Source organism: Anguilla anguilla, chromosome 4 (genome assembly GCF_013347855.1).
Source record: "Anguilla anguilla isolate fAngAng1 chromosome 4, fAngAng1.pri, whole genome shotgun sequence".
Taxonomy (NCBI): Eukaryota; Metazoa; Chordata; class Actinopteri; order Anguilliformes; family Anguillidae; genus Anguilla; species Anguilla anguilla.
The window spans coordinates 7474701-7501366 of record NC_049204.1 but is presented as its reverse complement, the minus strand read 5'-3'; the positions used below and the strand labels follow the sequence as shown (position 1 = coordinate 7501366).

General features: G+C 47.3%; 1 protein-coding gene across 2 annotated transcripts in view; it reads left to right on the top strand.

The window, feature by feature from the left end:
* Nucleotides 1-3848: 3848 nt before the first annotated feature.
* The window catches only part of LOC118225437 (guanine nucleotide-binding protein G(q) subunit alpha-like), a 48571-nt gene continuing 25753 nt past the window's right edge, over nt 3849-26666 (top strand). Inside the window, exon 1 of one of the 2 annotated variants that reach the window (XM_035413831.1) lies at nt 3849-4871. In XM_035413831.1, coding sequence (XP_035269722.1) covers nt 4736-4871 — 136 coding nt within the window. In that variant the 5' untranslated portion in view covers nt 3849-4735. The remainder of the gene's footprint in view (nt 4872-26666) is intronic. The other variant, XM_035413830.1, reaches the window with a different exon arrangement.

The following is a 26666-nucleotide window of genomic DNA, read 5'->3' as shown; positions in this document are numbered from 1 at the left end:
TAGCTTGAGACGAGTGGGCAAAAGTCTTAGCTTTGAACCAATCACAGCCCTCAGCTTCTTTCAGTTACGTTGCTTGATTAACAAGCGTGTCAATCATCTGAACAAAATCTATTGGCAGGTAATCAAAGATTTGTCTTAACTCAAGCTTTCTTTCTCCTTGCCACATTAGAGGATGTAAATGATGCGACTAAGTACAATTTAGCCAAATCAAATTAATTATTTCAAAGGATACACCTCATTTTAAGAGGCTAACCCCTCTGTTAACTGTAGTTTACACAAGGTCTGAGTGCGAGGAGCAAATTTAGGAAAATCTGTCCCTTCTCATGCACATTAGAATGCAGACATTGCATAGATCAGTGTAATGTATCATTATTTCCTTAAATTTAGGCACAGGGAATAAAGGGCTAGTGACATTTATCCACAAGTTGCAATGTGGATATAAGTTTAAAACTATGGGTATAAGAAAATACTGCACAATTTTTCAGTTTGTAAAAAAAAAAAAAACACTGAAATGAAATGAAGAACAATAATCTGATACTTTGAATTGTTAATTCAGGTTATATATTGATTGCTATGAACAGGAACACAAATGAAAACATGTTGATAATTGATCTATGGGTAAGTTTTGCACCCTATGTATTTCAAGCACATGAGTGTTGTGTATACAGTGTGAATGAATGAATGAATGAATGAATGAATGAATCATTGCATTTATGTACCACTTTTCTGAACACTGAAAGTGCTTTACAATGATGAGTGAGAACTCACCTCACCCACCACCAGTGTACTGAATGTATAAAAGATTACATTTTAATGTAAATATCTGGACCCAGATATTTGCATCTATATAATCCATGGAAAAACATGCAAGTGTGGTACCTCATATTTTAAAATATTTTTTTGAAGCACACCTTCATTAAGTACGCCTTGCATAACATTCAGAAATTTTATGTTTTTGGCTGGACTGCAACAGCGGGGCCAGACCTACAAACGCGAAGGTCTGTGACTGAGTGACGAAGTTACAACATTGGTCGGCCGAGCTATGAAGTTACACCATTGGTCGGCCGGATCATCTGTGTTAGGTCCAGCCATATACTAGGTTTTAACATGGTCTTGTTTTTATTAGTGAACTATCCTTTGTGGGTGACGTTTCACCACCATTTTAAGACTGGGTGTAGGTGTGAACGGTTGTCTTCTTGAAATGCCTGGAATGTACAGAATAAAACCCTGCTGTCAATCAAAATTACCATCGACAAAATTACAATTGCAGTCACCCAGCTAACTTTGCCTCCGTGAAACAGGATTAGAGTTACATGGATAACTGCAGAGTAAAACCCGAAACCCTCTCAAATCTGGCATATGGACTGAAGTAAAAAAAAAACAGCTGTTCCAGGTTTTACTCAGTTAAATTATCCAGCTAACTCAGTAATCCTGCTAGGGGAAATACCCCCCTAGGTCCTGACATCAGGAAATATATACGTTTGAACATGTATTACCAAAAGCTTAAACTCTTAGAATGCATGTGCTCCGTTGCCCATGAAACTATAAAAATACATTTTCTCATCTTTCAACAGTTATTGAATTAAAACACCTGTTGGCCTGAAGCGTTGCATGTTTGTGTTCAGTGGGGTAGTTCGGAATTTTCATTTCTGATGAAGTGTGACCCTTACAACAGACTAAGTAGATGAGTAGGGCAATCCTTAGAGCAGACTTCAATAGCCTTAATGAGTGTGAACACACCAACATGAAAAACGGTGTTCCAGGCACAAGCGTCCCAGAAATTGAATTTGACCCCTTCCTCCTGGGAATTCGGAAGAAGCTGCGGCCTTCTGAAACAGCTTTGGGATTTTCTTAAATAGTCACTTGGGGGGGGGGGGGGGGGCCCTCAATGACGTATTTTCAGGGAGCCGGTAACCTGTTGGGTGGGTAGGGCTGCCTTTCAACCCGTATACGGCAGCCATGACACTTCCTGTACTGTGATTCTCCTTCCCATCGCTATCTGTGACCTCCTCTGAGTAAAGTAACTAAGTATTTAAGAAGAGTCGGCTGTCTGCTCCTACTTTATACCTCACAATCTACAGGTGCTATCAAGAAGGTTGACTCCCAATCTAAGACTTACATCATAATAGTCTATATAGACTATTGCACTCTATAAATAATTAATGTTTAGATTGTCAGTTTTTTATGAGACCTTTTTTTTTTTTTTTTTTTTTTTTTTTTTACAACTGGACATGTAGTAAACTGAAAGTAAACTTTTTTTTTTTTTTTTTACAACTGGACATGTAGTAAACTGAAAGTAAACATATTACATGAATCAATTAAAGAACTCACACTTAAAATACAGAACTTACAAAACTCAGAAAGGCTGAAATAGAAAAAAATAAATAAAGATTTAAGGCATGAAGTGCTAATGCACTGATGACTAGAACAATTGCTGTCAGACTGAATATCAAAAACACCAAAGACAATTTTGCACATAAATATTGGCCTTGTCAGGAATGGATCATTTGTCCATTTGCAGGCTTGCGTGTAACAGTGTGTGATTTCTTATAAACAGTTGAAGTAATATGTAGTTACATTTTACATGAAAGTGTTATGGTCAAGGCCTAAATTGGCCATTGACTGACTTCACAAAAACGTGCAGACACTATAGCCTTCCTTGACTAGAGTCTGGCAATTCTGGATTATGTAGTCAGGCTATAGGTTTATTTGAAGTAATAAGAGATAATTAACAAAGCTGTAATAACTTGACTACAATGTATAGGATCATATTAAACAGCCACCACAGTCATAACCACTTGGGTATAAATGTGGGAATCAAGAACAACAAAAGTCCTAAATCGCAAGCAAATAAAACCTCTTATGCTCTGTCAAATGTATATTTTATTTAAGATCACGGGGTACAGAGTTTGAGAACAGACTTACCTTATCTGACCTTTTTGCTACACATTACTGGTCAGTTATTTTCCCCACAGCTAAACTGGAATACTCTTCAGAGGCTTCTGTAACAGTGGGTTGGCTATAATGGGGCACATCTGAAGCCATCATAAGCGAAAAGTGAAATCATAAGTGATTTGGGACTGGAGTATCAACTGCACTTTAAAAAAAATCCGTTTTGAACACCGTTACACTGAATGCGGAAACCCCAGTTTCTTCTCCTCGTACTTTCTATACCAGAACACCAATACAGGATCATCTTACCCATGGCATAGCCAGTGCCCAAGGATCACTGTCGTGCATGTTTAACCAAAATTGAATTTTATTCTTGGTTTCCGTATATGCCACATAAACTGATAATTATTCCCATTCCCAGAGTTAGAGTGAGGATGACAAATCTGTCAATTTAATTTTGTCCATGTGGCGTTTCCCACTGAAAACAAAGGTAAGAAGACATACTGCTATTATTATTATTATTATTATTGTTGTTGTTATTATTATTATTATTATTACTATTATTATTGCTAACTTTAGTGCTACTACTATTGCTAATAATAATCACCGTCATCTAATGTTGATGTAGCCCTATGGAAAAATATGCGGTTGCAAATCACCTAAAGAGAGGCAAGTTTTATGGACTGGACTCCATTTTTGGAGAGCATAGTGCGAAAGTGGGCGTTGTTCGTCCAGTCAATATCATATCCTTGCTGTACGCACCTTGGCAGAATCAAGAGTTTGATATATTTAAAAATATATAGTTTCTCCACCAAACTTGATACTTTTTAAAATCCGCCTTGAAATCAAACGTAAAACCCGCCCATAATATCCCTATTAGCTATACCGCGCCCAAACGCTATCTGGATTTGCCTACTTGCTGTCAATCATCACTGTTGCCTGGTATCGACTGAACTGGTGTAGTGTGCATGTCTCATTGGGGGCTGAAGGAGGAGACCTGATCATCATCAGGAAAAAAAATTAAGAGGGGGAATCGTCCGGAAAAGATAAGGCCCCTGCCACCGTTAGCTAGGATTTTTAATGTAGATAGCAAACTCTGTCACTCGTAATACTGCATTATTCGCTACATGATGATCAGCAAATTATTGCTATTTTAAACTGCATTAGCTAGCAATCTAGGTAGCTTTAGTACAGCTAGTTTGCTAGCCGTACTAGACCTTTAAAAAACAAAGGCGTGTTTTTAGAATATTTTTTCTTGCTTTACCTCGATACAAGTTGGAAGGTTTAAATCTAGCCGGGTAGCTCACTGACTAATGGGCAATTTTACAGGCGCGCTCGGTTGCTATTTGGGCGTATTTTGGGCTTGGTTCTTGGGCGGCTAGGCTAAAAGTAAGGAGACTGAACCGATGTCGCGACAGCCCAGCTTGTCCCGCCGTCTTCGGCACCAGAGTTTCTGAGCGCAGAGGAGTGTCCGAAAGGGAGGTCGACCGCTACAGAAAGACATATTGCTTAGACTTTTTAACGGAACGGTAGATGGCTTGCTAGCTAGTGCATGTGACGGAAGCAAGTTATCAGAATAGAGCAACGGAGCGCAGACGCCGGGCCTCTTCTTTTCCCACTTAAACATTGTCCCCGGTTCTCCCTCTTCGCGGTCGGCAGAGATCCTTTCAGGAGACGTCGGTTTGTGGGGACTAGCCTAGCTACTTGAGAGCCAGGCCCCCACTCCCTCCAAGTCTCCTTGCTCTTTATTCCGCTTTCCTGTTTCCGAAGGGGAGTCACTATACTAAAATTAAGTGTGGTGCGTTGCGTCCCGTTAAAATCGGGCTTCTAAAATACAAAGGTGATGACTTTAGAGTCCATGATGGCTTGTTGCCTGAGCGAAGAGGCGAAGGAGTCGAAACGAATCAACGCCGAGATCGATAAGCAGCTCCGCCGAGACAAGCGCGACGCGAGGAGGGAACTGAAGCTGCTTCTCCTCGGTACAGTAGCAAACCGTTACGATCAGTATGCCTGTGTCTGTTTATGTGTAACGTTGTGATTTTACCTGTGCCAATGAAGGTTGAATGGGTGTTCTTTTAGCTAACTTACAAGCCTGCTAACGTTGACTTGCGAGCCAGCTTGGATTGCAGTGGATTGGTGCAGCGTTAGCTAGCTAACTAGCACGTTTAGCTAACGTTAGCTAACGCTTTATGAAACGAGACGGCCACTGTCGGTCAGCAGAAGTTGACTCGTTAATTAAATTCGCTATCGAATGAACACTTAAAAATATATTTTTTATATATGTCTAGCTAACGTTTTACTTGAACCACAGTGTGGATCGGTTTAAATATACAACCTTAAAATGACATACAGACATTATTGCATACACGGCTAGCTGGCTACCATGCTCCAATTTCTTGATTACAGTTAGCTGGCTGGCTACATGAACAACATTGCAAATGGCTTGCAAGTTGGCTAGCAGAAAAATGGTTTATATGCAAAAGCTGTTTAGCTAGCTAGTTAACTAGATTAAATGCATTTAGCTGACGGGTTAGTTAGTCTATCGCTGCTCGTTGTAGAATAATTTATGTCATGTCAGCTACCCTGCTATGAAGCACTTTAACCGCATATGATGCACGGGTGCAGTAGCTAGCTATATGTGTTGCTAACGCTCATCCTAAACTAGATCTAGCTAGTAACGTTAATTTGATATAACTTGATAATCGAGGTATATCGCGTTAGCTACTCAATATATTTTAATGTATAGATAGCTGGCATTAGTTATCTAGCTTTCATCTCCGCGATGAGTCTTTTTTTTATTGCAGCGTTGCTTGTGCATATTTGTATTTCTATGACGTTATATTTGAATGTTCTTTTTTCTGTTGCTCTTTTGTGGTGATCGAGAAAATGGTTGCTAATGCACTCGTAATTCTTAAACCGCAAAGTTTCCATAACTGATATGTGGAATCAGCCTACATTTTGCCATGATTTTATAGGAGTGCGGGCAGTGTTTGCATTTGCATGTGATTTAATGGTTAATATTTTAGGTAACCACGGATGCGTCTCGCTTGAAGAGAATTCTGTCATCATTATTAAGAGAAAGCACACGAGTGCATAATGACAGTTATGAAAACAGTGGTTGGATTTTGTAAGACTTTACAGGTTTTGCGTTCAAAATGCGTTCACCGAGGCTGTGCAACATAGGCCCAACCAGGCCCAGGAATAACGCATGGCAAACATCTAGCCATTTTACCGTCCCTCCGGGGGTCATATAAATGCACTGGATTTGCTTAAATGGGCAGTTCTAAAATAAAGACACTGGTCATTGCGGATTGAGTGTGCATTACATTAAATTCGTGGACCCAAAGCACCAGAAATCGTTTACAGTCTTTTCTCTGTTAAAATGTTGTACGAACATTGTACAAGACGAGTTGACTGATTCAGTTTTTTCTTTAATGCTTAGTGAAATCCTCAGCCAGTTCGTTCTTAGGCTGCATCCTAACTGTGTTGTCCATTTTTAGAAGTATTAAAAAAAAAAAAAAAAAAAAAAAGCAGAGTCTGAGAGTAAGCCATAGTAATATGCAGTATCCATCGGTCAGTGCGTGTGTGAGTGCAGTCAATATCCAAGTGTGCAATCTCTGTTACTTTGGGAGATAGGAACAGAAACTGTGTGAGGACAGGGTACAGGCACATCGCTGGCCTGTCCCTCCGTTTCTCCGCAGGAAGTGACAATTAAACAATTAAGATGCATCAGATCTGTCAGCAAAATGGATTACAAAGGGAGGGATCTTTTTTTTTCTTCTTTCTTTTTCTAAATTTGGTTCAAATGAATAGGCCTGTGTCTTCATACATTAGAGCAAAAAGAGATGGATTTTTTCCAAGAAGAGCACTGTGATAGCTATTCCACAGGGGCTGGCAAATAATGGGCTGAATTTTCCTATTTGAGTGTGAGAAGGTTATGGTGAAAAGGGGAGGGGGGAGGGGGGGGCTTTCCAGCTTTGAATCTCAAGAGCAATAAACCAAATGGATCTCTACAAACGATCTGCATATTTCAGAACTGGGGAGGGAGAGAAAAGGTTTCAAGTCTGCTCAATTTAGCGAATAATTAGATCAGGGATGTAATTTGGAACTCCGTTCACAAAGCCAGGTGACCTTGTGGCCCCGGTGTGGTGTGCGTACGGTGTGATCACGGGGGAGCGGTCTACTGCCGAAACGTTGGCGCTTCTATCTGGGAAAGGGGTTGATGGGACCTGCCCACGTTCGTCCATTCGCGACTCTCCGATAAGAAGGCTCTGTCCGGAAAAACTACCTGGAAAGTCGAGCGCAAGCGCTGACCCGTTTTCCGTGTTTTTTTGGTAAATGGTAAATGGACTGCATTTATGTAGCGCTTTTATCCAAAGCGCTTTACAGTTGATGCCTCTCATTCGCCAGAGCAGTTATGGGTTAGGGGTTAGGTGTCTTGCTCAAGGACGCTTCGACATGCCCAGGGCGGGGTTTGAACCGGCAACCCTCCGACTGCCAGACAATCGGTCTTACCTCCTGAGCTATGTCGCCCCTTTTTTTACGTGAGCGGTTGCCTGATTTGGGGGGTACCTAGGGGGAGTGACTGTTCTCTGATAAATACATATATATATATATGTATTTTAAATTTGGTGACTGGTTCAGATTGGCAAGTGGGGAGGTTGGGTTTGGAATGAGAACAGTGTGACTTGCTCTGTCTCCTGTGTCAAACTTGTCAGGTTGTCGTCAACGGCCGTGAAAATGGCAGCCTTCTTTACTCGCTGTGCGTTGCCGTTGGCCCGTGCTAAAATAAACGGGCGTTGATATAGTTCCACATCAGGCACGATAGGGACCCCCCCAAGTGGACATTAATTTTTAGTTTCTGGGCCCTTTTCAGATCTGACCCGTTGATTTATCGTGGGGACTCTCCTCATACAGTAACAGCTGCATTTCTCATCACATCAAGGCAGGGTCATGTGACACAAATTTTTTTTTGAATGAAACGGGAATTTTCATCTAGGGTTTTTCTTTTTCTATATTTCAACTCTTTTCAAGACCAAGCTGCACCGGAGCTGTACTTATTTTTTTTTTTTAGGGCGAACTCCTTTTCTTATGTCAAGTTAAATTCGTGTTTTGCCTTTCTGAAAGGGCGCTAACCCCAGCTGGGATGCCGTTGCAGTTGTTAGCACGTTATTACCTCTTAGGCAGGGCTTGCCTTCTCACTCTAGCACCTCAGTTTCATGTTCAGCTTCGGAAATTTCTTTCTCACGGGTTTGTCATCTGCGAGGGTTTCGCCGAGAGGGGGTGAATATTTTATTTACAACCGTGTTTCCGATGGGCCCAGACCAACGACGCAGTTTCAAGCTTGGAGGGCTGAGGGGGGACACATAAAAAAAAAAAAAAACAAGACCAGGTTAAAACCTAGTATATGGCTGGACCGAACCGGCCAACGTCACAGACATGCGCAGTGTAACTCTGTCACTCAGTCAGTCAGTCACAGACATTCGCATTTGTAGGGCTGGCCCCGCTGTTGTCCAGCCAAAAAGTCTTTCTTGGTCACTTCACACGTTTGAATCATTCCAACAGTGAAAACCCAGGTGCTGCTAAAAACACAATACTGAAGAGGTAGGTGATGGTTTTGCATTGAATGTTCAGGTTGCGGAAGAACCGCGCATGCTAGTCCTTGAGTCTGGGTTGTTTTTTTTGTTTTTTTTGAGTGGTGAAAACATTTTTTTTGCGAACCGTCGATTACACTTCAGAATACAGGGTGTTTAATTATAAGAGGAAAAACATAAGTGTAGAAGAGTTGTCTATATTGAAATTCTGAATCCGTAACCATTAAATGCCAGTGCCTAGTGTTCAGGGTGTTTGGTTTATAAAAAAAAATAAAAAATATCTACAGCAGCCTGGCTTTGTAAAAATGTCATATTACAATATTTCACTTCACGCCTGTGAAGTTTTAATGGTTATTAACTTTTGTGTAATTTACTCTGAAGAGCGTATAAACGTGATGTGTTGACAGGAGGCCCCAGCCCAATCACCTAGCCTAGCGCTCGTTTTGCAGCTTCAGACGCAGTGCCATGTTGGCCATTATTTCGGCATTTAGCTCCAGTCAGAGAGGCTAAGTTCCTAGGTGGCTAACTGCTACACATTTGTGTATTGTTCAGGTTCTCTCACGTGTGGGGTTCCTTCTCATTTTTCGTGTATTTTTTTGAATCTATAACTGCCACAGCAAACCATTTAAACCGGAGGGTTAATCTTTTGGTCCTCAGGTCCAGCGAATGCTTTCAGATTGCTTGTCCTGCGAAGTAATTTGTTGAATCGATAATAAAGTAATATTTGTCCATAGGTTGTAAATGGGCCTGCATAATCTGGTGCAAAAAAAAATCTGATTTTCACGTTTCTTTAGCATGCAAGTATAATTATGTCATTGGATTAATTATATACTCTTTGTAGAGACATTCTTGGAGTTTATCGCTATTTAGCTACATACTTGAGAGAGCCCTCTATAGCCCTCATATAGGCTATGTGTATGGTGTAGGTGCACAACATCATTGGTTCTGGCATTTAATATAGTATAGGCTAATGTTTAAAAAAAATGTTAGGCTTGCTGCTTTTGATTGAAGGCATTCGTTGTCAGAATGGAGTTAGCGTTACCAGAACCTGTGATTAATCCGTGTAGCCTCGGTCGCTGCTGTCTGAGCTGCTTTCTGAGCGGGCCTTGACTGTCAGTTGTGAGATGGTGTTTGGTACGTGAAGCTGCGCAGCCCGACATTAAAATCCCAGAAGCCACTAATAACCGGTGCTGGTTTCCGTTCAGACGCACGTGCGGTCAGTCCGGGGGGGGCGGGGGAGTCTTCCTCCTTTTTGGTTAACTTGCAGGCCGCCAGCGCTTTAAGACGTAGCGAGGGGGGGGGGGGGGGGATGGAGACGGAGACGTTCCATATTGTTAAGTGCTTATTGCGGGCTTCGCTCGTGAAATGCCTTTTGCATTTTAGGACTTTGTTATACCGAGCTGAAAATCATTACCTCCTCCATTTCTAACCCAGCTGTATGTGTGCTTTGCAACCAGGGTTGGGGGGGGGGAAGATGGGGAGATGGGAAGTGCGTTTCCTTGTTCTTAGTCATCTTGGAAGCGCCTAACTCGGTGATGTTAAGGCGTGGGCGGTAACCTGGCTTAGTCACTCTCAGGCCAGATTATTAAGGTCCTTAATGGGTTTCGTTAAACGGATCCCCCGCTCCTGGAAAAGGGCATGGCGGAGTTAGCGGAGCTGCTAGCCGGTAGTCATCCCGCCAAGCTCCGATGTTCTAACGGAGCGGCCCCTTGACTGGCGGGGTTTAAGGCGTCGTGTCGCGCGGGTGGACTGTAACCGACGTTTCCTATTTGAACGGGGGCGATACTGGCCGAATTCGTTCGCCGGTGGGCATACTGTTACCGGCACGTAATGTTTTTTTTGGTTTTTTTTTTTTTAAACGCATGACGGCGACCGACGTTCCCATTTTAACGGCGATAATACTGGCCGATTTCGGTCGCCGGTGGGCATACTGTTACCGGCACGTGATGTTTTTTATTTATTTATTTATTTATTTATTTATTTATTTATTTATTTATTTATTTATTTATTTATTTATTTATTTATTTATTTTTAAACCGCAATCCTCCCAGCCTATGCACCTGCACCGTCCCTCTCCTGTTTATATACGTCCGCATGCGTTCGTGTAGGGTTGTCTAAATATTTACTATTTATGTATTTAGACGGTCACATGTAGCGAGTACATATAGCGTGCGTATAGCGCAAGTGGCCTTCTGCAAACACGGAGCTGATGGACAGCTGGTGCGCTTTCTTCTCAGTTGCTGTTTTACAGAACGGACTAAAGATCTCATAGCTGTACGCTGTGTCTTTTCATATTGACTCACTGGATTCGTTTTTAATGTCTTGGCTATATACATTTTTGGGACTTCCACTGTTCCAAATTTTTTTTCTTCCACGAACAGTCTTGTAAATGAGAGACGAGGGAAGGTCTGAATATGAAATTTCCCTGTTTTCAAATATGATAGGGTGAACTGTAAGGCGCATGCATTGGGCGAGAGGCAGGAACACACTTACAGGTACAGGTTACCAATCTATCGCAGGGCACACACACACACACACACACCATTCCCTCACACCTACGGGTAATTTAGAGTCTCAGATTAGCCTACCTGCGTGTCTGTGGACTGTGGGAGGGAACCCGCACGGGCGTGGGGAGAACATGCAGACCCCACACAGAAGGGCCCGGGTCGGACCACCTTGCTGCGAGGCGACGTTGCCGCCCCCCCTGCACCACCGTGCCGCCCCGCGACCCTTATTGCATTGACTAATTATCGCGCCGGTGTGTCGCCCATCCCTACATGGATGCTCGGGCAGCAGTGTAGCATAGTGGGTTAGGAACTAGGCTTGTAACCAAAACATCGTGGGTTCGATTCCTGGGTTAGGACACTGCCGTTGTACCCTTGAGCAAGGTACTTAACCTGCATCGCTTCAGTATATATCCAGCTGTATAAATGGATGCAATGTAAATGCTGTGTGTGTTTAAAAAAAAAAAAAAAAAAAAACAAGTTGTGTAAGTCACTCTGGATAAGAGCGTCTGCTAAATGTCTGTAATGTAATGTGATTCTTCTGGCTCGTGGTTTGATCTGGACCTGGAGTGAAAGATGGAGGCCAGCTCCTGTGCGTTACGTTGGGCTGTAAAATATAGCTTTATGCCTGGAGTATAATTGCATAACGTCGGGCCACGCCTTATCGCGCGACGCTTGTCGAAAGGGTCGTGCGACGAAGTGTAAATCCAGGCATCAGGATATAACTGGCAAGCGCTCTTATGTAAATGAGAGCACCTGTCTGTTATAATGCCTCAGCAAAGATGAAAGCAGAAATGACTGCGATGAATGGGAATCGCCTACTGTAGCCTGTTGTGTATTTTTCTTGATTCAGTTCATCTTTTATTTATGCGGGGAGTCTCGTTGAGAGAATCTTTTTTCGAGGGAGTTCGGGCAAGGAGGCACAAAATGCGATATTTATTTCGAGAAACTCAAATAGAAACACGCGAACCCGACCGTCTGAGTCTCAATGAAGTTGCGGGTCAGGAGTGCGTCGGCTTCTGTTCTTCTGCTGCCGCCGCAACCTGGCGATTCTCCGAAAACTCCTCCGTTTAATTTCGGGGTCTCCCTTCTGCCGTTCGCTCGGACGTGGGCCTGCGTTGCCGCTTCCGCCTCGGCCTCCCCCTTCCAGTCCGAACAGACTGCGTTCGCGTGCAGCCAATCCAACGAAAAAAGCGCGTTGGCCGCGCGACTTCTCAATCCTGTGCCGTCCGAAAAAAAACCCGTTTGGACCCGAGGGGGTAGCACAGAACAATCCGTTCTGGAATTGGTGCATGTAGTAATAACATTGGTGTTAAACCTGCAAGGACGAAAAAAATCCACGAATTGTGTCCCTGGCTTGTATGGAGTGTGTGTGTGTGGGGTTCAGTGGAAGCCACAGCAGAGATCTTGATTAAATTCGGAGGGGGGTTTTTCATTAAGGGTAAACACGCTCGGGCCCCTTTTGGATTTCTAAGTTTCTCCGGTGTGTGTATTTCAGTTTACTTGAGCTTTTTAATTTATTTTATAGCACTTTGACGTACCGTAGATCAACACCCATTAGAAACAGACCTGTCTTAGACGGAAACCGGTGGTTCCTTTTGAATGTGTTTTTTTGAAAATGCGGTAGAACTGCATGTAAAGAATATTTTATTTAAAAATAAAAAATAAAAATTTTCCTTCTGTTTTTAAATCTGTTTGAGGCTTGGCACGGGGCCGAATCCTAACTCGAGAACAGCACGCGATTCTGCAGCATCGCTATATATACGGGCTCTTAAAATGCCGGGGTAAAACGTCCTGCAGCTCCATTACCTGGTTTTGCAGGTTTTCAGGGAGCGGGACCCAAGTCGATTTGTCACGAAAAGCAACGATTTCTGACAGCTCTTGTGCTGGGAAACCCTAGCGGCTCAACACCCCGCTTTCCCTCTGCAGGACCAGTGCATCAGGGGGGGAAGGTTATAAACTGAGCAGGCGCCATCCTGGCTCATTCTTCCAGGAAGCTGTCGTCGTGGCTGAAGTGAGCCGTGTTGGAATTTTAGCTATCCAGGTGACAGGTGACTTGTACGATGCGGGCTGTGCTGTGCGTGAGTGAGGACGGGATCCAGCGCAGTAGTCGCAGCCGTTCTTCACCGTGAGCAGCGGAAGTGACCGTGAGGCGAGGCCGTGCTGTGTACCTCCAACGCTGCGTAGGGCAAAAGTGCATTGTGGGAACTTGTGCTGCGCTAGCAAGCATCTGTTGGACTCGGTTGGCCTGCATCCCATAATAAACACTGATTAAAAATATATCAGCTGCAGGGGGAAATTATCCTGCTTCTCAACTCCCAAATAAATAATGACATATAGGGCAGTTTCCGAAAAATTAAATCCAAGAGTCCTTTTTTTTTTTTTTTTCTCCTCCCCCTCTTCCCCCTCCTCTGTTCCATGACCTATTTTGGAGATGAGAAAAATCTTGAGACCCCGCCCCCCTCCATTTTAATCAGTGTTATTCTTCAAGATATTTTGCTAGCAAGCGGTTTTAATTTATGGACGAAGAATGTGCAGGTTACGCTATGATGCCGTTCATTTAAAAAAGTATAAATAGAACAGGCATGTATCGGGGAGAAATTTGCTGTGTGCAAATATGCATGTTACTCATTTACGCTCTTTTTTTGTGTCTGCGGGTTCATTATTCTCATTATGTTTCATGATCGAATTCCCTTGTGATTTGGTCAGTCCTGTTTCGAAACGTGAATGAGTAAGAGTTTTTTTTTTTTTTTTTTTAATGCATTGATTGTTGTGAGACCGTTTTCAACAGTAACCTTTTGGAAAGGTGTGTTTGCCACCAGGGCTTCTGACTTCTTCCAGCACAATTTTCCTCTGCCATCTGGACAGGGACAAGCCTGCCCTACCTAGGAATGTCCCACAGGTAGCCATTTTGGCTCAAAGTACAGGCCAGCCCTCTAGATCTGACAACTGACTCTGATAACTGGTCTGATATGGACTGGTCTGTTAAATGAATGAAATGCTCCATGTATTTGACATGGAACAGGGACGCCCAAAACTATGAACTCAGTGGCCTTTTTGTTTGGCCTGTGAAAGGAGCTTCGATGTCTTAAAATGTTACGGGAAATAAGATCACAAACTAACACCTATGTGACTAAAGATGATATTTCAAATAAGCGATGGTACATAAATCGACAGTGTATTTGTGTTTCAGGCCCATTTCAGTACACAATAATACACCATTTTAATACACAGTACACAATAATACACCATTTTAATACACAATACACAATAATACACCATTTTAATACACAATACACAGTATTTTCTGACAGCCTGTCCACATAAACGCCAGCAGCTATGTGGTTGTGCTGCATTGGCGTAAGCATCGAAGCGTACATAATGCTACGGAATTGTATGCTTGTTCTCGCCAGAGAAATTGAATATTTTTGGCTTGCCGGGAGACTGAGGCTTTGGTTGGTGGCCCATTTAGCACAAAGCATGGAGCGTGCCTGAGTGGCGCTAACGCTAACGGGCTTCGCTCCTGCTCCAGTCGTTGCTGTGCCGTCTAGCCCTCGTGTCCGGTGTAGCATAATGGGTAAGGAGCTGGTCTTGCAACCTAGAGGCCACTGGTTTGATTTTCGGTTGGGACACTGCTGTACCCTTGAGCAAGGTACGAGCGCAGTGTTTCCTGCAGTTTTGTACGTGCTTCGGGTGACCGTAACGCAGGTGTCGCCGGGTCTTTCACTGTGTTGTCTCCTGTGCTTTTGCTGTGCTGTTGCCTGTGCTTTTGCTGTGCTGTTGCCTGTGCTGTCTCCTGTGCTTTTGCTGTGCTGTCGCCTGTGCTGTCTCCTGTGCTTTTGATGTGTTGTTGCCTGTGTTTTCGCTGTGCTGTCACCTGTGTTGTCTCTGGTGCTGTCACCTGTGCTTTTGCTGTGCTGTCTCCTGTGCTTTTGATGTGTTGTTGCCTGTGTTTTCGCTGTGCTGTCACCTGTGTTGTCTCTGGTGCTGTCACCTGTGCTTTTTCCTGTGCTGTCGCTGTACTCTCGCTGTGCTGTGTCCTGTGCTGTCCCCTGTGCTGTGTCCTGTGCTTTTAGCTGTGCTGTGTCCTGTGCTGTGTCCTGTGCTTTTAGCTGTGCTGTTGCTGTACTCTCGATGTGCTGTGTCCTGTGCTTTTAGCTGTGCTGTTGCCTGTGCTGTCGCTGCACTCTCGATGTGCTGTGTCCTGTGCTGTCGCCTGTGCTGTCTGCTGTGCTTTCACTGCGCTGTCGGGTCTCCAGCTTACCCCGGCTCTGCTCTCTCCGCCCGTGCTGGTGTCGGTGCTGAACGGGCCCGATGGCCATGCAGGTTAGTGTGGTTTCCGGCAGCTGTTTGCTTCCGGGCGAGCCCCGAGTCAGACGCTGGCTCCGCCCGCTCAGCCCAAACGGCCGCCTCGGGACACGGGACCGTGACTCACGCACGCGAAGCGTGTTTTGTGACGGCCGCGCAATATCGGCCCTCTCCGCGCGCGCGTTACTCACCCGCCAGGCAGGGCCGTTTCCTGAAAGGTGTTTTGATGACTGCGCTCTCCGTTTGCAGGAAAGGCTTCACGTGTGAATGGTTTTTGTTTTTGAGCTGTGCCACACAAAGGAAACGGGGGGCTTTGTTTGGGCGAAAGCTGGCACATTAATGTGAACGTTGTCGTCCGCAGTGAAAGGCAGCACTGCACCGGCGCTATTTTCGATTACCCAGAATTCCTCAATCCCTGCTGATCACTGTTCCTCTACTGATGCCTCGGAACACACGATTTAGTTTTTACTGTTGTGTTTTTTTCCCCCCCAAAGAAAATGTTCGTCTGAAATTCGAAGCAGGGGACGTTCTTTGTTTTAAATCCGTGCTGGTGAAGGCTGCCCCTTTTGGAGAGCGCAGTTTGGTGGGACACAAGCCGCCTCCCCACCCAGGCCCCGTCCCATCCCGCCCCGTCCCGCTCCCGTTTGAGGGCACAGATGGAGGGGCTCTTTGGCCCTTTGTGCTTAATGGACTGTTTGCACTTCAGCCAGAACCCGGTTCTGCTTCCTCTGTGGAGCGAGCTGGCGTGAGCACAGCACTGTGTACCATAGAGCAGGGCTGCGGTGGAGCGGCTCCTTAAAGCACAGCACTGTGTACCATAGAGCAGGGCTGCGGTGGAGCGGCTCCTTAAAGCACAGCACTGTGTACCATAGAGCAGGGCTGCGGTGGAGCGGCTCCTTAAAGCACAGCACTGTGTACCATAGAGCAGGGCTGCGGTGGAGCGGCTCCTTAAAGCACAGCACTGTGTACCATAGAGCAGGGCTGCGGTGGAGCGGCTCCTTAAAGCACAGCACTGTGTACCATAGAGCAGGGCTGCGGTGGAGCGGCTCCTTAAAGCACAGCACTGTGTACCATAGAGCAGGGCTGCGGTGGAGCGGCTCCTTAAAGCACAGCTCTGTGTACCATAGAGCAGGGCTGCGGTGGAGCGGCTCCTTAAAGCACAGCACTGTGTACCATAGAGCAGGGCTGCGGTGGAGCGGCTCCTTAAAGCACAGCACTGTGTACCATAGAGCAGGGCTGCGGTGGAGCGGCTCCTTAAAGCTGAGCTCTGTGTACCATAGAGCAGGGCTGCGGTGGAGCGGCTTCTTAAAGCACAGCACTGTGTACCATAGAGCAGGGCTGCGGTGGAGCGGCTCCTTAAAGCACAGCACTGTGTACCATAGAGCAGGGCTGCGGTGGAGCGGCTCCTTAAAGCACAGCACTGTGTACCATAGAGCAGGGCTGCGGTGGAGCGGCTCCTTAAAGCTGAGCTCTGTGTACCATAGAGCAGGGCTGCGGTGGAGCTCTTATCTGTGTGAAATGGTTTACTGCTGCCTGGCTTCTCTCTCTCCCTCTCTCTCTCTCTCTCTGTCTTTCTCTCCGTCATTGTCTGTTTCCTTCCACCCATATCCCGGCCTAATAAATTGATTCCGTGGCGCGTTCTTGTGATGCGGGAATGAAGTCCAGCCAATCGTTACCTTGCGTGTCATCAGGCTTCGCCCTCATCTCAATAGTCCTGATAGACTGAGAGAGAGAGAGAGAGAGACGGACGGACAGAGAGACTGAGAGAGACTGACTGACAGAGCGAGAGGCGGACGGTCAGAGCTAGAGACAGACCGGCAGAATGAGAGATAGATGGACAGAGCGAGAGTTGGATGGGTAGGACGAGAGATTGACATGTAGAATGAGAGACGGACAGACAGACTGAGAGAGACGGACGGTCAGAGTGAGAGATGGACAGAGTGAGAGAGAGAGTGTGTGAGTCAAAGTAGAGGTTTGCACTGCGGTTGAGAGAGTGGCAGTGGGTCTGTCTCCCTCCCCTGCTGCCTGTTCTCACTCTGCTCAGGATGGACGGATGGAGGGAGGGAGGGAGGGAAGGAGGAAAGGGGGGAGAGGGAGGACAGACTTTGCTCCTCCAGCCTCTTATCTTGATGTGAGAATTTTACAGTCTAGAGAGTAGCAGGGGGTGACCTCTCGAACACCCCCGCCCCCACCCCCCACCACCACCCCCACCCCCGCCCCCGCCCCCGCCCCCCTCCCCAACGCCAGCAAATATCACACTGAACAAGCCGGAGAGGCTGCTACGACTACGGAGAGACAAAGGGGGAGAACAGGGTCATTTCACATCACGTGATGAGCTTGTAGCATCGGGGGGGTTAGCGTGCCTGGTGCTGTGGTTTAGCGGGAATTCCCTGCCTGGTAGCTGGCGTGGGGGCGGGGGGGTTAGGGGGCATTATCTTTAATCCTGATATGATATCATGAAGTCATAATTCCGTTTCTCGCTTTGGGTGTGCAGGCTCACAGTTTCAGACGCTCCGCTCTGCAGCAGCATTACGTCGGCGAGTGCGCGTTAGCCTGCTGTCTCTGTCCCGGTGCATTGTGGGAGAGAGCAGCCGGCCCCTCCCCGCACCCCCCCCCTCTCGCGTCCTCGAGCTGCGGGCGCGGGAACACGCTGTGCCGAGCGCGGCGGGTGAAGAGCCTGCCGCCTGCTCTCCCGCTCGGCGGTAAAGTGGCTCAGAGTGCGGACGCACAAACCGCCCGGCGCACGTCCGCCGCTCGCGCGAGGGCCGGCGCACACGCCCGCCAACGGGGCGAGAACCGCGTACGAGCTGGAGCTCTGCCCGCCTGTCCGTCCGTCTGTCTGTCTGTCTGTCCGTCCGTCTGTCTGCTCGCCTGTCCGCTGTCTGCCTGCCCGCCTGTCCGTCCGTCTGCCTGTCTGTCCGCCTGCCTGTCTGTCTGTCTGTCTGCCTGCCTGCCCATCCGTCCGTCTGTCTGCCTGTCCGTCTGTCTGTCTGTCTGTCTGTCTGTCCGTCCGTCCGTCCGTCTGTCTGCTCGCCTGTCCGCTGTCTGCCTGCCCGCCTGTCCGTCCGTCTGCCTGTCTGTCCGCCTGTCTGTCTGTCTGCCTGCCTGCCCATCCGTCCGTCTGTCTGCCTGCCTGCCTGCCTGTCTGTCTGCCTGCTTCTCTGTCTGCCTTCCTGTCTGTCTGTCTGTCTGCCTGCCGTTGTGTGGTAGCTAGTTTTATCTTCTCTTGCGCCAGTCCCTCTACTTCCTTTTAAAAAAAATGTGAGTGTTTCCCATTTAAACGTATGAATCTTGCATTAAGCTGTGGTAATCTTGTTTGTCCACATTGCTTCGTTAATGGGTCTGAGCGGTCGCTGCGTGTAGTGGACTCTCTTTCACGAACTTCTTATTCGCGATTTTCAAGATGGCCGAAGGGTCGACCCACAGTGCCCCTTCCTGTGTCTTCCTGTGCTAAGCGCTTCATCCTCAGTCTGTGCTCTCTGTCTTGTGGAGCCTGTTTTGGGCTGTCGCTGAGATTGGGCAGGTCTCCTCTGGGGAAGGAGGGGTGGCGTCAGGGGGGCAGGTGATATTCGGGGCTCGGGGGGGGGGACTGACTGTGGGATTTTGGTGGCTAATGTGGGGTGGCAGCTGTGTGGGGTTGTCTGAGCTCTGGTTCTCTGGTGTGCGGGGCAACTGAGGGTGGGTACCGCACACTCGGTTTGTGGCGTCCGTGCTTTTGCCTGATTCGAAGTGCAGGGCAAGTCGGGGGACTGCAGGTCCTTTGACTGCTGATTTCAGCCTGGGTGCGAGAGCACATAGAACCCTATTAACCCCTTAAGCTGTGAGGTCACAAATTACGTGATTAGAATGTTCTTAGCTGAACATTCTAATGATGATGTCACAATCACCACTTGGTAACTGTAACTGAAAGTCACTCAGAACACTGACTTTTTGAGTTTTGAAAAACATTTTTAAAAAATAAAGAAAAACCTGCTCTTCACAGGGTTAAATGGGACTTTGTTTCTCTTTCTTATTCTTCTTCCGCTGACTTTGGGTAAACACACAGTGCAGTCGCCGGGCAGCACACAGTGACGGTGCCCTGAGGAAAACGCGGATTCTGAACGCCGCTGTAGGGCAGCGTGCAGAAGTCCGCTCCTTATCAGACCCTCAGAGGAAAACACGCTGTTTACTGAGGGAGTCAGCGAGTGTGATGGAGAGGCAGTTTGCTCAGTCGCAAAACATCCGATTGGATCGGCGTTGTGTGTGCTTTACGTTGTATTGTGGAGTACCTAATCTTGTTCTGTGTTGTTGGAAAACTGATGTCACGGGAAAACAAGTTGGTGTCTTTGGTGGTGGGGTGCTGAGTAAAGGTCTTGATACCCGTGGGTCAGCGCCCAGCCAGACAAGGTTAGCCCGGTGTGATGAGCATACAGAGATAGCACAAGCAGGATCATTGATCTGTACTGTTTGGTCCTGATTGTGTCTTTATTTGATGGCTTGGTGTTTTGCTTTGATCGTTTTGTACATAAGGATAGAAGTGCAATTGTTCAGACTCTTCCAACACGGTCTCCTGCGTGTATAAGGTTTTTTTTTTTTTTTGAACTTTTATTGCAGTTTCAACGACTTATACAATCATATTCACAATTTTGCCTACTGCTTTTTCTTTTTCCCCAGCTGTATCTATATGGTTTATAGATAATTTAACAAAATTAAATTAAAAGAAGAAAAAAGACTTCACTTCAGCCTGGAGTATTAATTGTAATGGTTAGAACACAACAAAGGTAGTGTATAAGGCATTTATGTGTATAGCCATGTCACCACTCGCATTTTGCACCATTGCATATTGTCATCATTACTGAACACACTGAACAATAGACTGCGTTCATTTTCACCTGGCATTCCTCTTGACTCTTAACACTGCACACCTAGCAGTTTTAAGGTCCTATCATACTGCTACGGGACGGGGCGCTGCCTGGGCACGGGCGCGTTTGGGGCCGTCACACAGTCACCTGTTCCTGCTACGGGACGGGGGCTGTGCCTGGGCACAGGTGCGGTTTGGGGCCGTCTCACAGTCACCTGTTCCTGCTACAGGACGGGGGCTGTCCATGGGTGTGTTTGGGGCGTTTGGGGCCGTCACACAGACACCTGTTCCTGCTACGGGACGGGGTCTGGCTATGCCCTGTCCACGGTTCCTCCCCCTTTATGAGAATTGAGTGTGCTGCAGTCCCTGACATGAAATACAGTGCCCTCCATAGCGTTTGGGACAAAGACATAGGCTTTTTTTTTCTTGATTTGGCTCTGCACTCCACAGTTTATCATTTGTAATCAGACGATTCACACATGGTTTAAAGTGCGGATTCTCAGCATTTATCGAAGGGTATTTTTATACATTTTGGTTTCAGCCAGTAGAAATTTTTATACACAGCCCCCCCCCCCCCATGCATTTCAGGGCATTGGAGGACACTGCATTATCTGGGGCACTGTGGATTATCCACATGCTGCAGCACTCTATGCACAGGCACACATGCAAAAAATGTTGCAGAATATGTGCGAGACACATTGTGGTGTATCTTTAAGAAAATGCACTGCGATTTATATTTTATTTTATAAAACGCGTTCTGAAAGATTTAGTGTTATATTTTTTAAGGACTGTTCACACCTGTCCAGTGCACTGCAGTGCACCTTGTCCCTCGGCGCTAGTGGTGCTCTCTGTCCTGTCCCTGGCTGCCATTGGCCGTCTCTCGGGCCCGGTCGGGACCGAAGCTTCGCGACGCGGGGGGGAAACGCGTTTTTTGGAGCGTTGCGGGGAGTCCCGTCCCGCGGACGTCCGGAGCCCGCGTCCCGTCACTACGTCCCGCCCCGAGCGCTCTGGTCCTTCCTGTCGTGGTGAAAGCCTGGCGTCAGTCGTCTGCGGGGTCCGGCTGAAGCCCGCGGGACGCCGCTTTGGGTAAAAGCCTCTGCCAGATGAGTGTAATGTAATGTAATGGGCCCACAGGCCTTCCTGCTCAGCCTCACGCCCTGTGTGTGCAGGACGGCCGCAGGAATCAGCATAGCATTTGAATGCGCCATGCTTCCGTCCGCACACCGTTTTATCTAAATGGTTGACTTTGCGTGTTTGCATAGCAGCCGACCGCAGTGCAAACCTCTACTTTGACTCTTTCTGTTTCTCTTTCTCTCTCAGTCTCTGTCTCCCTCTCGCCCTCTTCCTCTCCCTCTCTGTCTCTCCCCCTCTCTCTCTCTCTCTCCCCTCTCCCCATCTCTCTCCGTCTCCCCCTATCTCTGTCCCTCTCTCCCCCTCTATCCTCTCTGTCGCTCTCTCTCCCCCCCCCCCCCCCCCCCCCCTGTTCAGCTCCAGCGGGCAGCCCCACTGTGCAGCTCCAGCTCCAGCCCCACTGTGCAGCTCCAGCTCCAGCCCCACTGTGCAGCTCCAGCTCCAGCCCCACTGCAGCGGTTCATAAACAACAGTGCATGCAGGGGCTGCTGCCTATAAATAGAGCCAAGGGCACTGCTGCACATTTAACAGTGTGTGAGAGTGTGTGTGAGAGTGTGTGAGAGAGTGAGGGTGTGTGAGTGTATGTGTGTGTGTGTGTGTGAGGGTGTGTGAGTGTGTGTACGCGTGTGTGTGTTTGTGCGTGCGTGTGTGCGTGCCTGTGCGAGTGTGATAATACACTGCTGTGGAGAAGGCCTCAGCACTTTTTTTGCCTGTTTCACTCCTTTCGGGTCACGCTTTGGAGGCCAGTGGGGGGACCCCACAGTTCGGTCTGGGAAATCGACCGGACCCCAAAAAAGCCGCTCTGTGCTCATTCCACACGGGAGCCCGGTCCTCTCTGTCAGGGGGAAGCACTTCCACGCTAACGCTCCCCTCCTGAAATGAAATCGGCCCTTTCAGGTTTTTTATTTTTCCTAGCGCTCTCTTTTACGGTTTCGTTCGTAATTTTTTTTTGCGATTTCATGCTCCTCTTCAGTTGGCGGGATCCCTGAGCTCTGGGGCCGAACTGCAGAATTAATCGCACGCGTGGTTTTCCTGCCTGAGCCACAGCTCCCCCCCCACCCCCAGCCTCCTTCACGTACCGCCCCCCCCTTCTTTAAAGAGGCGTGGCAGTACAGTAGCCACAGCATCCTAGGGTCCTGTAGACTCCATTGTCTTTGTCTTATATTCTTTTTCACTATCCCACTGCCAGATGGTGAAAAAACATTGGAATTCATACTGTGTGTGCATGCGTGTGTGTGTGCGTATAAATATTTTGAACTTCTGAAAAACTAACAAGGGGTGTGTTTACTTGTCTGTCCATGTGCTTCTATGTTTTGTGAGTGTGTTTCCCTGCAGATATAGGCTATGCGTGGTTGTGTATCTGACTTTCTGATGGTGTGTTTCCGCAGGCGTGGGGGGGGGCTGTGTTTTTGGGAGACCCTTTAGACACCAGTATAATTCCTGCACATTGCTGACCATTTTAGAGCACGTCTTATGTCCCCAATATTCAGAAAGAAATATTCTCGTTTGTACGGGCTTGTCTGCTGAAGGTTCTCAGCACTCTGAGGAAGTGTTTCATTTTCCCCGCGTCTAAAGGGTTAAAATAATTTAAATGAGTTTTTCTTTGACCCGGGTCGGCAAATATCGTCTCCATAACGAGAACATGGGAGTGGACGCGGAGACGGGGGCTCTTAACAGTGTTATGACACGTTTCTCTGAAATCGGGCACAAGGACGGTTCGCTTGAAGGGTGCATGTCAATGCTTCAGTGCTGGGCATGTTAACGATTTTGACTTTTTAGAGGAAAAAGAGAGACCCTTGCAGACGATGACCGATGTGACGCGCTATTAAGAGGGCAAACGGATTAAAATTCCTCATCCAACTAGCCATCAGAAAGAGAATGTAATCAGCAGCACATGACATTTTGTCTGCATTATTTTGAATAGCGTAACCAACAAATGGTTTGCCCACTCAGTTATGAGATGGACTTCTTCTTTTTTTTTTTTTTTGTACACTGAACTGTCTATACGCTAGATCACCTTGTATCTAGCTAGCATTGCTACCATCTTGGTTATTTCCTGTCATTGTCTTATTCCTGTCTACTTGCCATTTAACCTGATACTACTTTTTAAATACAATTGTAATCAGCTGGAACTTTCGAAGAGGGGAATTTAAAAAAAATTTGAGTGCCGACCGAAGCCGTCCTTTGTGACGGAAGAGGGACAGCTACTGCCGGAAGACGAGCTACCGCTCGCACTGTCCCGAGGGAAACGCTGGACTCCTCGCTAGCCCGTTAGCCTGCTGGCTATCGAGCGCGGCGCACGTCGCCCGAAGCGAGCCTGCGTGCGTCGCCCTGAGGGCCAGCGAGGAGGCGTGTGCTGAGGTTAAACGGCAAGAGGGGAATTTAAGTCCCTTTTTTTTTCGGGAAGGCAGTGTTTGAGGTGCTCTTTAATCAATCAGACCTCGACGTGTCAGACGTCCTCTGGTCCGCTCGAATGTTCCCCGGCCAGTAAGGGAGTATTTTAGGTTTCGCAGACTTCATCCGAGGCCTTTTTGCCTGGAGAGAAGAACTGAAGTAGGGGCAGGCTTTGCGGAGAAAGTCAAAATGGCTTACTAATCAGTTGAAAAGTACCGATGGAACGTCCGATATGAATTGTTTTGCTTTTCAGAAGTGTGTTTAGGCGGAGTGTTTGCAATAAGCGTATGATTCAGCCCAAACAAAGGGATTCTGGTGAAGGGGGGGGGAGGGGGGGGGGGAGAGAGTCGCTGGCCAGTTGCGTAACCCAGGGAGCGGTGGTTTCTGCCCCAGAGGGGGGAGATGGTAATGGGGGGATAATCTTGTGATGGGATCACGCGAAATAAATCAGGAAGAATAAAAAAAGAAAAGAAAAAAATGTTAGTGTTGTGAGCGGAGAGCAGCTGCAGAGCTTCTGAAGTTCTGCGTGGGCAGAGGCAGCGAGGGGGTTTTTTGCGACGGGGCTTCGGTGCGGAACGGAGAGCGGGGTGGAGAGATACCTTCGGGGTCCACAGGGGGCGCTGGAGAGCGGTGGAGTTACGCGTCGTGTACGCTACACGACGTTTATAATCCCGACAGTATCCTGACAGCGGAGAGCATCTCGCATGTAGCGACTTTCTCTTATAAAAAAAGCCGCTGGTGTGTCCGTCTTGGGAACGCTCACGCTACACGCGTACTCTCACAGGGTAGGGTCAGAGGAGGGTCACACACACTGCACAAGCCATGAGCCTAAAGACTTGTGATTTAAAAAATCGAATCGGTTTCGATATTCTCACAGGAGACGCGGGCTGGCTTTAACACCGGATCTGGAGAGCTGCTGATTCGAGTCTCCGCGCGTCTCGCGCTAAACCACCGTCGGAGGGGATCGCACAAAGACCGGGGATTTTTCAGATTTTCTTAAAACGATCTTGAAAACGGCAAAAAAAAAAAAAAAAAAATCTTGACTGAAAATCCCTTGGTGTTCTCCGGGCGTCGGCCTCCCATTCCGACCAATCCCGAGCGCAGCCGGGGAGCACGCAGGGGAATTCTGGGTAACTGTGCCATCTCCTAAGCCTGGCGCACACGCTGCGGGGACAAATTTAGGGAATCGTTTACGAAAGGCCCACCCCCCTTGCCCACCCTCCCCACCCCCCCACCCCCAACTGTGAAAAGCAGTCCTGGAATCAACACTCAGGTTTTTGTCCTTCGTTAATTTGATGGATTTGATTAATTCTGAGTTCTCAAATGTCCATTTGAACAGGAAGGCTAAACTGGTTTTTTACCCCCGAAGCGATTCATCTTTATTTATTTATTTTAAAAGCAGCTGGTCATCACGGAACTGCGTTTTATTTATTTATTTATTTATTTATTTATTTATTTATTTATTTATTTATTTATTTATTTTAAGGAGCAATCGAGAGGGTAGCAGAACAGGCACGGTGGTTTTCGTTTCGCTGGAAAGCGGGACGCGCGCTTGTGACGGAGTCCGGCTGGAAGTGCTTTTATTTATAGAGCCGTCTGTCACAAACGGCCCCGGTTCGTCCGCTACCTCCGAGGGTCTGTGACTAAAACCCGCAGCCGCAGATCATCGTCGGCGTAGAGAAGGAGGGGATCGAGCGGTTTATGTAACGAACGTGTGTTTGAGAACGAGTTGACCTGATTTCCTTTCAGTAGGCGAGAAGAAAAAAAAAATTAATTAATTTGGGAAGAAATCTGTGGCAGAAAAGATTCTGTTTTCGGTTCTGTTTTCCCCGCGTTTCCTCTTACTGCGAGATGGTTGCCTGGTGGTGTGGCTGTCTTGACTTTCGCTTTTGAAACCCTCGCAGTGCAGCACCTGGTCAGGCCCGAGCGGGGAATGTTTGGGGTTTTCCCGGGTCTTCCTCACCGTGCCTTTGTTTGTGTCTCGATGAATAACGCTGTTTATCGGACCGTGGTGGGGAGGAGAGGTGTGCGGCTCGTGTGTGTGTGTAGCTGCACGTTGCCAAAAAACGGTTCGTTTATCTGCGTCGCTGCCGCTGAAAATCAGCGTTGGGATTCTCAGGCGGAACGAACTGTAAACGGAGGAGAAATGTACGTTTTTTAAAACGATGGAGATGAGCAGAGAGTTCGCCTGTAGGCAGTTGGAATTGCATTCGCTGCTCTGCCAAACGCAGAGAAGAGTGGTTGCCATGGAGACTAACACCAGCGCTACCTCGGAGTGTGGCTTTGAGTGGAGCTATGCATTTTTTTCTCTCTCGCCCCCCCCCCCCCCCCCCACACCCCCCCCCTGCATTTCCAATATTTCTCTTGTCTTTGCTGGGGGAAGAAAAATAATAAATAAACGTACAGCAATATCACAGCTACATATTTTTGGTCATAATTTGGATGGGTGTCAAGTGTGTGTGTGTGTGTGTGTGTGTGTGTGTGTGTGTGTGCGCCCACGTGCGTACACGTGTGTCTGTATTCGTGTGTCTGTGTGTCTGTGTATTCGTGTGTCTGTGTGTGTGTGTGTGCGCGCGCGCATGTGTGTGTATTCGAGTGTGTGTGTGTGTGCGTGTGTGTGCGTATGCATGTGTGTGTATTCGAGTGTGCGTGTGTGTGCGTATGCACGTGTGTGTATTCGAGTGTGTGTGTGTGTGTGTGTGTGTGTCTGTGTCTGTGCGCGCGCGCGCAGGTGTGTGTATTCGAGTGTGTGTGCGTGTGCACATGTCTGTATTTGTGTATGTATGTGTGTGTGTTTGCGTGTGCACATGTCTGTATTTGTGTATGTATGTGTGTGTGTTTGCGTGTGCACATGTCTGTATTTGTGTATGTATGTGTGTGTGTTTGCGTGTGCACATGTCTGTATTTGTGTATGTGTGTGCGTACGCATGTGTGTGTATTCGAGTGTGTGTGCGTGTGCACGTGTCTGTATTTGTGTATGTGTGTGCGTACGCATGTGTGTGT